This window comes from Ciconia boyciana, chromosome 18 (assembly GCF_034638445.1).
Source record: "Ciconia boyciana chromosome 18, ASM3463844v1, whole genome shotgun sequence".
NCBI classification, from domain to species: domain Eukaryota; kingdom Metazoa; phylum Chordata; class Aves; order Ciconiiformes; family Ciconiidae; genus Ciconia; species Ciconia boyciana.
The window spans coordinates 5,363,903-5,380,835 of NC_132951.1; the positions used below are offsets into that span (position 1 = coordinate 5,363,903).

Below are 16,933 nucleotides of genomic sequence, written 5' to 3' on the forward strand. Positions count from 1 at the left end.
AGGGCTGGCTGTGCCTCTGTTACATTTTTAAAGCAGCAGTAAACAGCATGCTTTTCTCTGAGCAACAGCTGCCTTTCTAATGGTGGACCGTGAAAGACTGCTGCAGAACCGAGGCTCTGAGATTCACTAGCTATTGCTGACCTACAAGTATTGCCCGAAAGCCGTGGGATGATGCCATCTCTGATGAAATAATGAAATACAGCATCATTATCAAACAAAAAATAAGAACAGTAGTATTGCCAGGGGGGTTTGCATTGATTAGATGGACAAGAGAAGCATATCCACGTGTGATTGAGAGACATTAGATGGGTGATGTTCACCTGCCTTTTCCAAGTGTCATAAGAACCCCTCTATATAAATGAATTGTGGTTGGGTTTTCAAGATGACTGGATTTGGAAGATCCAGTGGCATAGCAAGATGGATACTTCATATTGTATAAAATAATCCATTGCTGCTGGTCACAGCAATTGTATTCTCACTTCCTAATATGCTGCTTTCTGCGCTACAGGTGATGTTGGGCAGCTCTTGTTCAAGCTTGGCTAGGATTTTTGAGAGCTAAAAAAAGTGCTGAAGGTACTGAGAGGCAGGACTAGACAGCCTGGCATCCCCAAATCGGGGACACCTCTGACCCCAGTCTGTACACGGAGAGGGGACATGCCTGGAGAGGGCAGCTAGGAATATGGAAAGTTTGATCGCAGCAAGGCATTTTGTGTTGCTCTAGGATACACGTTACCGTTGAAGCCAAGTTTCCAAGCCAGTATTTCCTCTTCAAAAGGGACGAGGATGATAGGAGCCTAAGCGGAGCAAGGGTAGTGAAATTTCAAAGTATTATGACACACATACATTTAATATTACATCACATGTAAGGGAACAAGCACATATGATTGCAATATTACAAGATGAATATAGGTCCTACGACATTAAATTTAGTGCCTTGTGATTGATGATCCTTTGTTTGCAGGTTTTCTTTTATGTATATATTCTGTAGGATAAGCATCTTACCAGCTGGAAGAAACATACAACTTTTTTATTTTCTAGCATGTAATTTCTGTTTGATTCACAGCTAATAAATAGGTCATCTTGTACTTTCGAAATGCCAACATGCAGTAATTCAGTGAAATAGAGACTCTACATTAAAAAGCTGTCAACCTCGGTGCAATTTTCCTGCACCCTACGCTCTGGAAAGATACCTTGTCACTCATGGTTCAGCTCTGTTTTCCTGAAATATCTCTTCTTCTGCATAAATAATGAATGTAGTTGCATGAAAATATCTGGCACAATGTCTGTTCTTCCTCCCACTCTAAGGAGCTGCAGTACAGACTCTGTATTTATTGGTTGATCTTCCCAACAAATCTTACTGAAATCACAGGTGTGGTAATAGCGTGGCCCCCTCCCAGCTGCAGGCAGGTGTTCTCTGCTGTGCTAACCCCGTCCTCCCCGCCTGGTTGAAGTCAGGGAAATGCTGCCTTAAAAAAAAGCTTTTGCTATTTAGTACTTCTCAAAATGTAAAGGCCACATGATACAGAATAATTTCAAACACTTGGTCGCTTTTGGTCTCTTTCCATTTCTAATGCGTTATGCAGGTCTTGCACAGAAAAGCTATTGGGCTGAAGCAGATCCCAATTAGGAGTTTTTAAAAATTAATTCTATTATTTAAAAAAGCTAGATATAAACCCCATCAGATTACTAAGTCTGTCTTCTATTTCATATGGTCTGAAATGCACAATTTATTGTGTTTTTTATGACTTTCTCTTAGCAGCCCACTAGAGGTGACACAAGGATGGCAAAACCTGGTTCTGCACCTCTGATTTCAGCAACAAACCAGTAGAGCTGGGCTGCGGTGGCACTGCTGCTAGTGACAGGGGAAAGAAGGCAGCCCTGTTCACTCATAGACTTAAGGTCAGAAGGAGTCCTGGGATTTTTTTAGTCCGATCTGAAAAATCAGGATGCATTCAAGGGATCTCATTTTCAGATGCAATGCAGGGAAATTTCTGCAGTGCTGATTCCAAAATCTCTGGGTACTTGTAACCCACCATCACAGTACACAGACAAAATTTCAAGCCAAAGACTTCATCCTGCAGGTGTTACTCACATGAATGGTTTGCCCTGACCCTAAGTTTGATAACGTGGCGTGAGGCAGGGGCAATGCTGTTTCAATGACAAACTGGACCGGCTCAAACCATGAAAAATCTGGCAGTGCCTTTTGTGGTTTTGAATCAATAGAAAGTTGAAACTTGCAAGATGTCGACCCTATAAAAATGGGAAAAGTGGGGTATGCTAACCCCCTGCAAACTGGGTTTTACAAGGGATAAAGCTGCTGAATCCTCACAGTGAGGTCCAAAAGTAATTTAAATCTCTTCCCCTCTCTCCTTGCTCCCAATTTCCCCATCCCAGTTGTCGTTAGATGCATCAGCTGAGAAGGAAAGTTAGAGTGACACCAATAAGGAGGGCTCAGACGCACTAAGAGTATTAAAAGGTTAGGTCATGGTGTGTTCTATTAAATAGAATATTAATTGAATTCTTGACATCTGAGGTGAACTGTGACATGCTCATGGGATAAATATTGCATTTAACAGAGCATCATGACCTAAAGCTCTAAATACTATTGAGCATCAGTGCCAATCCTTCACAATAGATCTTAGCCTCAGTCCTCGGGGTACGAATGCTCCCTTGGAGTTTTGGAAACTTGAGCTTAAAAACAGGTTTCACGTTTCTTGTTTCTGTTCTCAGTTAAGTCCAAAATAGCTTCTTCCATCTCAAGGCTACGCTCAGTCTCAGACTTTTGGTTACGGACTCTTAATATATAGCTAGAAATGCACGTTTCAAATGCCATGCATGATGAACCTATTGGGCACGGTACAAGAAAGGTTGAAAGAAAATTTATCCACCTCCACCCCCACACCGTAAAGGAGATTAAAACATTAAAAAGACCAATTAAAAATAGGGAATCTCATGGCAACATTTTCATTAACCCTCCCCGATTCTTCTTTCTGTCTCATTAGTCATCACAGGGAGAGGAAGGATCATTTTAATTAGCAGCATTGTAAAGCTTTATTTAAGGCAACTGCCCCTCCTGCTGCTCTCTGGATTACCCTGCCGGCTTATAAATACAATACCAAATCATTAACAGCCAAAAACAACACCGCTGAAGGGTTTGGAAGAAAGAAGATCCACTATGGTCAATGTTTAGGGCTCTTTAACAATGTCCTTTCTCCTTATTCAGGCATAATTCAAGCGTAATATTGGGCTTTATAAAACAACTCAATATCCTCTTACAGCAAAGCCCTTTCTAGTTGAGGAAACCATGTGTTCAACTTTCTTCCCCTTTGTTTTCAAGGCAGTGAAAGCACAGAACCACATCTGATAGGATAGACATGGTAGATAGGATCACAGGTTTTCCAACGTCCCAATTTAGAATTACTTGTTAAATTCCCAAATTAAAGGGGCTGCTGCACGCTAACAGCCTTGCAGGAGGGAGGTGAGCAATGAGACCCCAACTGGGGCAGGCTGGTGGAGCATTTTAGAAAGAAGTTCTTGCGAGTTTAGGATGAAAACAAAAGGAGTGCCCATATTTCATGAAAAGGAAATTGCTTTTTCTAATCATTGCTTGCTGAATTTCACATTTTTGCAGAAATGAGCCCAATGGGTCTGTTCTGTTAAGAAACCCTCAGCCAGTGTTTCCAGCTAGCAGTTTCCATACCTGGGAGTGCAGTCCAGAGTGCGTGTCTCTGCAGAAGAGCAAATTTGCTCTCCCCCACACCCATGCAACGTGTGACTGACCCCCACTGCAGTGTGCAGGCTTATTTTGAAAGTAGTTTTAGACGCTATGTTTCGATCAGGAATTAGATGCAAACCAAGACCTCTCACCCTCTTGCAGGTTTATGAGTCAGGGACACATTAATGGAAATGAACAGGACAGCATGACCCCAAATCCTAAATTCCCCAACATGTGGGAAGATCTGAACATTGCCTTCCAACCCCTGGATATTTCATAGTCCTGCAAACAAACAGAACGTTTTCCTTCTGGACCATCCTGCAGCAGCTTCTGTCTTGCATCCAGGAGAATAGTGATGAAAACATCCCATTTCTTAAGATGTAAGCTGCACAAAATGTCCTCCTTACCAAGAAACCACAACTCAGACTACTAGGATTCACCCTTTAGATCTGTGGCCTACTTTCCCTGACCTGAATATGTAACTATGGACTCTTCAGTACACCTGGGTGCTGCAATCTCTAATTGTTCATCACTGTCCAGCCAAGGCAACCCAGTCTTTCCCTTGGAGCAACCTATTAGCTACACACAGGAGTTTTAAGCACTGTGAGTACTCTACCACGGAGTTTTCGTGTTGGGACCACAGTCAGGATTTGATTTTTCGAAGTTATAACATCACACAGCTGAAGTTAGCTGAAAGTTTGAGATATCTTCTTTGCTGCTGGGTGCCAAGTTACATTAAGGTATATTAGCCACCTAATTCTTCTACTTTATTGCTTGATATGACCAAAAGAAGATCAGACCAGAGAGGAAAAACTCTTAATATTGAAATCGGAAAACACAAAGTGCAGTTCATCTCCCCCGAAAGCAAGCTCGCCCTGACTTCAGTTGGAGCACTAAGCAGAATGCGGAGATAATATCGGCTTCTTCAAAAGATGTGCATATTCCTCAAGAAAGGTTTAAAAATGGCTAGGTATACTTGACTTTACCTACATGAACTACCATTTAGGTAATAACAAAAAGGAAGACGGTAATGATGTATCACTGAATGATTAATGTATTGCTACATAGAGTTCATTTCAGATTAAGTCAAAATCTGTATCTGTGGAGGTTTGCAGGGAGAGGTGATACCTCTTATGGAAGTAACTGCTACATGTCAGATTGTAAGTGAATTAGAAATAAGTAAAATATTTCAACTTAGAAAAACGAGAGGGAAAGGGAAAAATGCCAAAGTTCCAGTTTGGGACTGACCAGCCCCTCTGCCCCCATCTCAGCTCGTCTCCTCTCAGACAGACTGAGCAGGTCACAGCCCTGAGCCGCTGTCACTAAACGCTCATCATCAAACTGAGGGAGGCTTACAGAGGCCAGCACGCTGCCAGAGCCCGAGCAGAACTGCAGCTTCAAGGGATATCAGTCTCCGGAGATCACGGATGCTAAAGCCACTTAAAAACAGGCAGTGACAAATAGTCTGAGTAACAGTCATTGTAAAAGTTTATATAGGAGTTGCTTTGTTTTCTATTTATAGCCGCACTGTATTTTTCTTGTAATACATTTTTAATGACTTATAAGGCCTAGTTATTTATTCTCCTGAAGCCAAATACTCTCTCACTTTGATAATGCAAGCGAATGAGCTTTGCACAGAAGAGCTACATGGGAGGTGGCTGGATCTGCTCCCCACACTGGCAGCAGGCTGGGGGGACGCTGTACGGCTCTTGAGAGCCCCACGGCACCCAAGGCACTGATGCACCAGGCACCCCGAGCATGCAGCTCCCCGCTGCCTCTCTGCAGAGGGACTGCCTGTGGAGGGCCCTCCCTGGGCCAGAAAAATTCCAAATTATTAATTATTCCATCTGCACGCAAGGGAGTCTCTCTTTATGGTTACTTTGCTCTGTATTTCCTAATCCAACATCAACCTTAGTTAAAAAACAACCCCCAGACCTGCAGTGCCATGTAGACAGTGGCCCTTTCCACCTATGTGTTGGAAAGTTAAGCAGCATGAACAACAGACCAAACAAAAGCAGAAGATGGGACGCTTTGAAATGGTAGGTATTTGCATGAAATATAATTAATCTGCTAAACCAGCATCCATCCCTAAGCACAAATGCTGATTGCCTCATGATGAGTCTAACCAGAATGGTATTAACTCTACTGTTTTCTCTAAATTGTTATATACCCAATATTTTCTTTTGACTCATCTTTGTATTTAGATTAATAACTATGTAATCACTTCATTAGTTTATTTAGATTATGTTATTTTAGGAAATTATTGTTTAGATCAGCCTTGTCCTTCCCATCTATCTGTGCCTTCCCAGAATTAAGTAATATCTGAGGAAACCAATTAATTGCAACTCAACCGCTGTAATGGGGTCTGCTCTACAATGTGGCAATGTCTAATGGAGTTTTAATTTCCCCATGGTGAGTCAACATTTGCTTAAAGAGAGAAGACTGTCAGAGCAAGCCGCTGCCCGAGACACGCACAGCTTCTTCCAAGTCTCTGGGGCTGAACAGGCATCTTGGGGCTGCTGCTTCTTTTGTTGGGGGTAAAATTCACAGAGGGTCATCAAAGAGCATCCCAATTCCCACCACAGGCTGAGGTTTCCCGTGGACTTGCAGAACGTGGAAGACATACAGCCCTCCACAGCTCTCAGGCTGTACCTCCCAACCTTGCAGGGGTCCTGGGTGCTAAAATGAACTTGTCGCCCAGTGAAGCTTTGACAGCCCTTTTCCAATGCGTGGTCTTCCTTACAAAATATTTATTTAACTGTCCTGGGTCCTCGCTATGCAGTTGCAGCAGCAAGTCCTTGTCGTGGACCAGAACCCTATTATGGTGGGGGGCTGTCAAAAACAAAAGTCTCATCCTCAAGGAACCTGCTGCACCCATGTAACTCGTGACACACATGGAACAGCAGAATTTATAACGAGGCTTTTTTCCATTAATTGGATTGTTCAGAGTATTTAGTAGTGCCGGAAGTTACATTTGGGATTCTGGAGGGAGGCGAAGCACCCAGAGCCCTTTGAAATGCCCCCGGTCCCTCCCTTGCTCAGGCCCTGGGCATCTTTGCAAACCTCAGCCTACGCGCTGTTGACTAATGACTCTTTTGCTTGGCGAATGCTGACAAACTTCTGAAGCCGGTCTGCCTTTCCCAATCTTCTGACAGCTTAAAAGATTTGAAACAAAGCTACATTATGATGCAACCAATTTCAGCAGCATCTGATTAACAAAAAGGAGGCCACAGCTACCTGACAGCAGCCGGTGGTTATTTTTTATTTCTAAAACAAACTGATGGCCTCAAATATTCATACATGTGTTTATTTTTTTGTTTAAATGTCTCATTTCCAGGGTTTTTTTGGATCATGCAGGGAAATAAAGTTTTGCAATTCTTCTTCTCATAATAAGTCTGTCCAAAAATGATGTTGCTCGTTGTGCTGAAAGATGGTTTCATTTTCTACTCAAAATTGGTATGAAAAATTTGCCTTGCCAAATGAACATTGTATACTGAACTTGTCAAATCCTCTCTCCTGACACAAATAAAAGATAACATTGGGTGGCAGCATGTAAAACAGCACTGACAAGACAGCTAGGATGGAAGCAAAGAAATGCATATTTTTCTCTTTCTCTCTTGCTGAGAAGGGTAGGGGAAAGATCCAGGTGAGCGAATGCTGGCGTGTTACAACCAAAAATACATACTCTAAAGACTTAACAAGCCATTTCCATGCGGGTTTTAAGATGAACATAAGCGATTCAATTTCTGATTAGCAAAATCATGACAAAAGTCTCGACTTTTTTCCAGGCAACCAAGAAAGCTGCTAAGTAGAAAGAGTGGCTGGATGAAAGGTGTATTCAGTTAAAAGTTCACAGCTCTGCTGTGCAGGCTGGAAGGACTACTTACAGCACTGCTGAAAAATTATTCCAAGTATATTTAAAAATAAATAAGGTAATGATAGCACTTTCATTAGATCTGCAGTCACACCATGTAAGTGAATTTTTTTTTCCTATTAAAATTGTTGATTGAAGGCTGTTAGCTATTTATCAGCCCAAAATTACATTTCTTCTCTCCTAGGGGTTGCCTCTGTTAAAAATCACAACAACTGCCTAGTTAGTAACAAGAAAAGACTCCTAAAACTGCAGTTTCGGGTTGGGGGGGGAAGGAATACAAGCATGAAACACAGATTGCACCTTCAAATCCCCGATGGCATCACGCTTCTTTGTTCTGCTAAGAAAAATTAACCTCAATCTCGGCTCAAGGTCCCCCGATTGATTATCATAGTCATTTAAATACTGTAATCTCATTTTCAGCATCAGGGAAAGGGAGCGAAAAGAAGAAAAAGAGAAAGAGGTGGGGAAGCGAGGGGGAGAGAAAGAGAAAACAGAATAAATTATCTGACAAAAGGAAAAAGGGCCTTTCTGCTTACGGAGCCTATTTCAGATCCTTCCACTTGATTGGAAAAGTTGATGAAGTTTAAATGAAGCAGAATTAGAGGCTCAGGCCACTGAGTATTGACAGGGGCCCATGGAAGAATGTGCAATTCAATAGGCCTGATTTCTGTGGAAAACAGGGGAAAGGCCTAAATGGTATAATCTTCAATCAAATCTAATATCGACACTGACAAGGCAGGGTAATGAGATAGGCCAGATCAGGCATGTTGGTTAAAGAAATTAATCCCTCTCGCTGCACCAAGAGTTCAGCTTTGATGCCTATTGTACAGACCCCCGTCCCAGCCTATCTAAATGCTAACTAACTGCGAGTGTGATCTGGGACTGTGCTTTTCATTGCTGGGGCTAATCTGATAACAATTTTAGCTCCCTGATTATGGCGGCAGAGGTAGCACGGCAGCCCCTTGCCGTGGCACCGCAGAGAGGGAGGAGAGGGGCAGAGCGTGGCGACGGATGCAGCCGCGCCGGCGCGGGGAAACTTGCGCTTCGGCGTGTATTAGAGCTTTAACACACTGTAATACATGGTAATTAGTGTAGTTACAGTCGCCTCCTGACCAGCTGATTGGTGTCTCCTGGGAACCACCGAAGGGGCCGCGCAGCGAGCAGGAGGGTGGTCGGAGAGAGCAAATGTAAAGGGACGTTGGGAAGTTGAAAAGCGTGCTGCAAACAAAGGGGCTCTCCTACCTGGGCGAGCAGCCCGAAGCTCGCAATTAAAACCATCTTTATTTTTCAGGCTAGTTTGCTCTTCACTAAGCAATACAAGGCTCGCTGTGTTGGCTTTTCTGATCCCCCCCCGCCCCAGCCTGGGATTTACGCTATTATTTTTAATCAGGTTTCACTTGTAAGATTTTTAGGCACAAACCCCATGTTGGTTTGCTTAAAAAAAAAATTAACTAGAGATATTTCCCCCGATATCAAAGTTTTCTTAAAGGCTCTCGTAGGAAATCTGGTAATAGAGTCCCACTTTCATTTATCTATGCTACTTCAAGGAAATGTGAGTAGAAAAGTCAGTGTAATTTATTTTACAAAGTACCAATGGTTAAAAAAGAAAATATCCTCAGAAATGCAGGTTCTGTCTAATCTGTACAATGTGAGCAGCCAAGCAAGAACAAAACAATCGCTGCAAGATGACAAAGGCTTCTCCAATTCAATAATTAAGCATATGAGCATCTCTAAGAATTTGCGTGGAAAGCAATCTGCCCTTGGGGAAAGTGTGGCTAAAAACTTGCAAAAATGTGGAACTGAAAACATCGGTCCCTGTGATCACCTTGAATGTGCTTCGTTTGCTCTATATTCTGCTAGGCAGCACTCAAAAAGAGGGGAAATTATTGCGGCAAAGGTTTAAAAACAAGAGCTTTTTGCCTTTTCTTTGGGCAGCTGCCCACCAGTTGCCTGCCCGATGCCCTCCTGTCCAGGACAGTCCTTACTGAGCCTCCACCAGCTTCTCCTCTATGCTCAGGAGATTTTTTTGTGCCTCTTCCAGAGAAGGAGCGATATTTATTGTTGGTGGAGTGGGAAGCTGAGGACAGAGAGGAAATAGGGCAGAGATGTCCCTGTGCTCTTACAAGTTCTAGGTGGGTCTCTGGTGCTGCTCTCAGCCTGCTGGGCTCAGTGTCTCTGGAGAAGGGTTTGTGGGTAAGGGCACGTTATCAGGACTTGGAATATCCCTGACTTTCTCCATGGTGTCTTTGGTTTGAATTAGTCTGAAAATCATCTCTTGGCTTAACGTGGTTTGGGGCCAAAGCCATAAACTGCTGTTGGCTCTCCCCCAAACTTTCTTAAATCTTTCAGACAATAAAGCCCGAGTTTTAGGTTCATCATAAAAATTTATAGCCTGCTGCAGCTCTGGATGCACTGTGAGTGCATGGACCCATTTGTGACCTTTTTTCTTTTTTTTTTTTCCTCCTCTGCCTGCATCCTCTCTTCCTTTGGCTTAATTTCTGCTTTTACATCACCAACAACTCAGGCAAGAGGCTGTACAGATGTTCTCTGCTATGACAACGCTGCTATTAGGGTCATAATGCAACAATTCGGTCTAATGGTTATTATTGTGCTGGCTGACTTCAATAATGCACTTTTAAATCAAAGGGCCTTTGAAGCTTTATTTCCATTGTATTAGACAAATAAACATAGAAGATTTTCACAAACATAAAAGGCATTCACCTTGTAATGTTTCGGGGCTTATTAGTCTCACCAATTTGCATTGTTTTGTTCACATAAAGGATCAAAATGCCCTTTTGCTTGCTTTTACATACTGCCTGCCGATCTTGGGGGTGAGCAGCTACGAACGCCCGGTGCTGCTGGTGCCGTCCCTCTGCCCGCTGAATCACAGCTGGCAGTTTGCAGCCTAAGTCCTGTCTCCAAATAACCAGGAGAGAAACCCACTACTTTCATTCATGCAGAATGTTTACTTGCCTCTTGGAAATGCCTTATTTATTTCAGTGGTGTCTGTGCAAAATAGGGGAGGGCACTAAAGCTCATAAGGAGTTTAATTTTTAGTGTACCAAATAATTAATTTAAAATCTTAAATGAGTTCATGCTGAGAAGAAAACCCTTAGAAGTCGGAGCATTGGCAAGACAAAGCTCAGAACCAAACCTAATGATTATTTGACTAACCAGCCCTTCATTAGTTTATTTCTCTAATGAATTATTGAGCTGTACTGTGTAGACATTTCAGAATACATTTTAAAAGCACAACACTGGCCTTAGATTGCAAAAATATAATAGTAGTAGCGATATAATAATAATAGTAATAAGCACACAAAATGCTGCATAAACACTAATTAATCCTCAGCGTCCCCAAGCAGCAAGCACAGAAGGCAGGATGCTCAGCACATGTAGCGATTTGAGGTAAATAGTATAATTAACACCAAATAAAAGACAACCTTACTCCAAATATGGATCACAGTACTTGTGGCTACTCTGCTCTGTGTTACAGGGGTTATTCACCTGAGACAGACAAACTAAAATCTGGTCCCCGACCAAGTTTTCAATAGATACATTGATTCTGAACAGCTGAGAGCAGGTATTAGGAGAGGGAACAGGGTTATTTAAATCAACAAAGCTAACACCTGAGGGAGGTTATCCAAGTGCTTGTGGAAGATGCTTTGCAGGGTGGTGATGCTGTCAGCAGAGTTTGCTGCATCTGAGGCTCTTGGTCAACACGGAAGCAGCCGTGAGATCTCGGCTGCGGCTGAACCCCCAGATCATGGGGGGAGAGCGGAGGTGTGCTGTGGAGACCACGGGGACCCGCGCCGTCTCAGCATGCCTGGTGCGTAGGTGCTCTGCGGAGAGGGAGTGATTTTGCTCTCCGTCAGTCCCAGCCATCACACAGACGCTACACCTGCACGGTTTCCGATAGCTTCTACAGCTGCTCCCTGAGCATCCAGCGACGGGTGTATTTTTAAGGAAGCCTTTATTTTATCACCTTCCCTTCCTGTGCAGGTTAGTGGGCCTTGCACAAAGGTGGATGAGGATTACAAAGGTGAGTGGTGCCTCCTGGCTTGGCCCTGAAAAAGGGCTTGGCGAGGTGGGAGCGTTGTTCCAGGAACACCTTGGCTCCTTGCTATATTGGTGCTGGGAGAGGTAAAGAAGATGAGTGGATTTGGAGAGAAGGTTTAAAAAAAAAAAAGGAAGGTGAGGGTTAAAGGCTCAAAGATTGAGCACAACATTCCAGTGTGTAAAAGCCCTGTTACAGCCACAATGCAGGTCTATTAATAGAAGTTTCAACTCGAGTGATGGAAAACCTGCCCTTTCAGTAATGACTGTTGCAAGAGAAGTTTGTGATGCATGCAGGTTACAACTCAAAGCAAATATCCTTTTTCACACCATGCACTTGTCCATGTTTGTCTCTTGCATAATTAGAGCTTTTTTTCATGAGGTGACACAGTTTTAGTTTGATAAAATGCTGCTACTTCCTTTTCCTAGCTGTCCTTTCTATGGAAACCAAAATGAGTTTGAAACAACTCTCAGCAGTGCCTTGTTCTGTGACAAGTCAGACAGCTCAGAAATACTTCATGATAGGGCTCAATAGGCATGAAAGGAAAAAGAAAAATGTGGTGAATGATTTCTGCCTTTACTTGGTACCCACGTAGTGAGTGGAGTCCCACGGCCACCTGGCTGGTGCCGTGGCATTACCCGCATCAAGCTGCTCTCCCTGGGCATGGAGCAGGTTCCCGGGTGAGTGTGGGGTGAGCTCTTCCACATGTCCCCTTCCTCTGCTAAAAAGGGCAGTTCAGCCTCCCTGGCCTGGTTAATCCTTCTTCTGCTGGGATTGCCAAAACCAAGGCTATCAGCGTGCCAATTCCTGTGGTTTTGCGAGTTTTTTTGATCATATATTCTTCCTCTAGAGACTGTGGCTGCTGAAGTTGTATTGCCTGAGTATAAGAAGAATATTCTTCTTATTTGGAAAAAAGAAGAAATTCCAGCCCTCAGGGCTGGAGAGAAAAGCTTAGGAAAATGAACCCTAAATGACCTGGTATTCAGACCAATAAAAAGAGCCTGGCATCAGTTGTTATGTAAATAACAAGCTTTTAAAACAAATATTGTGCATTTCAATAGTGCTGAAAACTTTTGATTGCTAAATCTGGTTCTCCTGCAGCCTGGCTGACTGGGATTGAGACTTGAGGCCAGCCTTTCCCAGCCTGCAAAGCACCATCACCATCCTCCTCCTCAGAACTGCCGGTTCTGAAACAACTTTTTAACATTGAGAGACGCAGTTCGGGCTCTGAAGGTGAGCTGGATGCCTCTCAGCTTGGAAGGTGTTTCATGGAGAGCAGTTCCCCGCTTTCTGCATGTCCCCTGGCCGCACTTTAAGAGGTAAGAGGATGCTTTGGCCCGTGGGTCTGGCAGCTGGGATTTCCCATTTTCCTTCACACACCAGGGATATTTCCAATGCCAGGCTGGTGATGTAATGACTTTGGCAGCGATATGTTGAACTGAATTATGGCTTATTATCCAAAATATGTTAATATAAGCATAACCAAACTGGTGTGGGCCACTTTTTCTGGAGTGCGTGTCAGGCATGCTGGGGGTTAAGTGTGGTGAAGTCTTGTTTCCTGCCCAGAGCTGGCTTATTTTTGTAATGCAGTAGTTTTCAGTAAGATTGTACCGAGAAAAGTGCTTGACTAAGGCTTTTACTGGTAAAAACAAACAAACCAAAAATGCTTTGCTCAGATTTTTACAGGCATCAGTAAATGAAATACTTTCCTCAGTTTTATGCTGCAAGAAAATATATATTGATAAACTAATTCCTTGATTTTAATTTAAACACATCATATGTTCTACCAGAGAAAAACAGAGCATTCATCCCTAGAAATCTTTATGTGAAAAGATGATGTTTTTAATCTGCAATAGCCAGCGTGTGTGGACACATCCTGGCGGGAGGATGGGGCTGGGCAGAGCTGAGGCAGGAGGGTCAGCCAGAAATGCAGGCAGTTGTCTGTGCAGTGGTCTCCGTTTGGATACGTGATGCCTCAATTAGAATATACGTGAGAGAACTAGGAGAGAAAGTAGGGGATCCTGGTGTTAGCTGCTGCAAAGGAGGAGGTCTCTCGCACTAAGGTTTTGGGGACCAAGTGCTAGCTGGAGGAAGATTGGGCAGTAAGTGTCCCATCCATCACAACTGGGCTTCAGATTCTTCTGTATTTGCTGTCCTGTGAACCTTAATGACAACTGTTGGAGCTGTGTGTTCCTCAGTGCCCTCCCACAGCTGCCAGAAGCACTTGTCCAAGCAGCAGTTGTCTGAAACCCCTTTTGTCCCTTGCTTCTAAACCATCTTTGTGTCCTTGGTTTTCAGGTGGCACTGCACAGCATGAGGATTGGGACCTGCTGGCCATCATCCCCTTCAGCAGCTCTCTCCAAAATGCCTGGTCCCCAGCACTCTCCCAGAGGGGGAAGAGATCCCAGACTGCAGTTGGAAGCACGAAGAGGAGACGCGGCAGAGGGCTGACACTGTGAGTATGCCACTACCAGTGTGTGCCCCAGCGAGCGGGACTGGCTGGGTGCCAATGCTTACCCAGTAAACTGCCATCCCGTCGCTCACCTCCTGGCAGCGGAGGACATCTCGGTAAATTCAGCATTCAGTGGGGCACGACGCAATGTAGGAAGGTAGTTGGCAGAGGGTCGGCGGTTTGCTGCACAAACTTTACAACATAGTTTACTGAGGTGTAATCACCGCTGATTCCAAGAGTAAAAGCATCCCTGTTAATAGCCCAGTTACTTCATGCTAATGAATTGCATCAGGTGGATGCAGATCTCTTTACATCCCTACCAGCTGTCTTACTGTGAAGAAAATCCTCCTGCAAGGAAGCCCTGAGAGAAGAGAAGTTGTCCATAATGCTAAAATTTAACACTACTTTTTCTCAAAACTTGCTCAAATTTTAGTTTCACCTGGCCACATAGCAGAAAGCCAGATCGAGTCATATTAAAACATCCCATGATTTATAACTGCTCAGAAATCCCACTGCCAGGATGCCCTGCAACAGTTATGCTGAGAAAAAAACTCAAGCCTTAAAGCTGGGGCTGAGCAAACTGCTGGACCCGAGGGGAGAAGACATCAACTGAGCTCTAGGGACAGACAGCGCTCGGCCAAATGCTCCCATCCAGACCGGCAAAACTCCCACATAAATCAACATAATCTTAATGACCGCATATAATCTGCAACATACACACTACAGGAGAGGAGCCGCCCTTTGTAGGATTACCCCGGTGTTATATTCGTAGACCTGGGATTTATGGCACTGACGGGTGGTTTATACCTATTTCAATTTAAGGAGTGTAAAATGCATCATGAAAATAAGTAGGATCAACCCAACCCCTGCAATTATGCCTTAACATACCTTAAATGCCATATAATTACATATTCTTCTGATTTGTAGTCATGCATCACCTAAAAACGTATTTACTAGCACACCCTTCTAAGAAAGGCAGAAACAGTTTGGAGGGATGGGAGGGTGCGGCGCTGCCTCCTCTCCTTCCCAGCAGTGCAGCTGCCTCCATCCCAAGGAGGCTCGCCCTGCCCACCTCTGTCCGCACCAGCTAGGTGAGGAAACCTCGCCCCAATTCCCCTTCTAAGCAAAGATACCGCCACTTCCTCTCGAACTTACGGGATCCAGAGAAAAGAAAGAAAGTAGAAATTTGGGATTTGAGAAAGTGAAGCTGCTTTTGTGTTATGATGCAAACCCTATTTCTTTTTCCTTTGCTGTCCTAATATAACTTCTAAGTAGATTTTTAGTTTCATGAGGGGAAAAAAAGAGAAGATATTCAACGTTGCAAGACTCCAATTTCCTGTGATATTCAAAATTCCGAAATTTTATGGCCGACTTCCAAGCCTGCCGGCGCCGGGGTGCGATTACCAGGGGACCTCAAGACTTTAACTGCCGCAGCGGGGGCTGAACAGCCGCGGTTTAAATGTCACCGCTGTCTGCCGGGGAAAAATCACGCTTTTGAGCAGAACGGGCTGCCCTCACCAGGAGAAGAGGAAAAGCGCAGCTGGTCAAACCGCTCGGTGCCCGCTGCCGGGGGCTGCGGCCGCCGTCCCCCTCCCTCTGCACCCTCAGAGCACCGATCCCGGCCCCCGAGCACCGGGGGGGGGGGCTCAGTACCGGGCCGGCGGAGCGTCCCTGGTGGGGACTGGGATGGGAAAGAGCTGGTTAGGGCACGAAGGTATTCTGCGAGTGCCATCCAGGGGACGAGAGCTGTACTTCAGCTGCTGCTCGGGGGGACCCCAGGGAAGGCGGGGGGGTTAAAGCGTGACTTTCTGGGGCTGGGGATGTTGATTAGGAGGAGGCAACCGAAGTGAGATGCCTGGAGCTTTCTAAAGCCCATTCACAGAACGGGGATACAAGGGGAATTGGTAGGATGAGGAGTGTCAGGAGTTCGGGAAGTGCCCGTAACCGCCACAGCCGGTCTAAAATCCGGATTTAGGCGGTTGGAGTTTGTGTGTCGTCGTCCGTCCGTCCCGTCCCCCCCCCCGGACCCCTCCGCGGCGGGGAGGAGGGGGGTGGGGGGCAGAGGGCAGCCCCAGTGACATCTCGGTCCCTGTCCCCGAGCACTCCTCAAACCGTGGGGCTATGGCTCGAAAAAACGCCCGAGCCTCAGACGGAAAACTCGTCCCACGCTGCTGCCGGTCGCCATCCCGGGGCTACCGAGTGTTTCACGGTGAGAAAACACGGTTTTTTCCCTCCTTGTCATATAGATTAGTGGCGGGAAAAAACCTGTTTTCAACTGTTGCGACCCTCCAGGTGCTTTAACGGGATACATTTCCGCTGTGTGGCTGCGGTGGCCCGTGGCCGCCCGCGGGGACCGCGACCCCCCCGCCCCTCCCCGGGGTCGTGTTGGCCGCTGCCGGCGCCAGGACGGGGCGGTGGCCGTGCCCGGGCAGGGAGCGGGGATGGAGGGGAGGGACCGGAGGGCGCCGGGGCTCACCTTGAGGATGAGCGGGTTGCGCAACATGCTGTCCCGGGCCACCCCCAGCCGCTCGTTCTCGCTGCCCGGCTCCACCTCGGCCAGGGCCAGCGGCCGCCGCGGGGGTGCCGCGCCGCCGCCCGCCATGTCGCCGCCCGGGCCGCACCACACCGCCGAGGGGGGAGCCGGGGCTGAGGCGGGCGGCGTTGCTCTGCCCGTGGGGAGCAGCCCCGCCGCCGGGGCCGGGGCCGGGGCCGGGGCCGGGGCCGGGCGGATCTCGCCGGGAGCGGGGGCGGGGGGAGCCGGCGGCGGTGCCCCGTCTCCTGGCAACCGCCGTCCCACGCCGTCGGTCCGTCGCTTTGATGGGTCCGGCTGGGACC

General features: G+C 45.9%; 1 protein-coding gene across 1 annotated transcript in view; it reads right to left on the reverse strand.

Moving 5' to 3' along the window:
- CFAP77 (cilia and flagella associated protein 77) overlaps window positions 1–16,905 on the reverse strand; it is a 61,714-nt gene extending 44,809 nt beyond the window's left edge. Inside the window, exon 1 of the mRNA XM_072883091.1 lies at window positions 16,575–16,905. Within this exon, the coding sequence (XP_072739192.1) occupies window positions 16,575–16,700 (126 nt within the window). The 5' untranslated portion in view covers window positions 16,701–16,905. The remainder of the gene's footprint in view (window positions 1–16,574) is intronic.
- Between the last annotated feature and the right edge of the window lie 28 nt (window positions 16,906–16,933).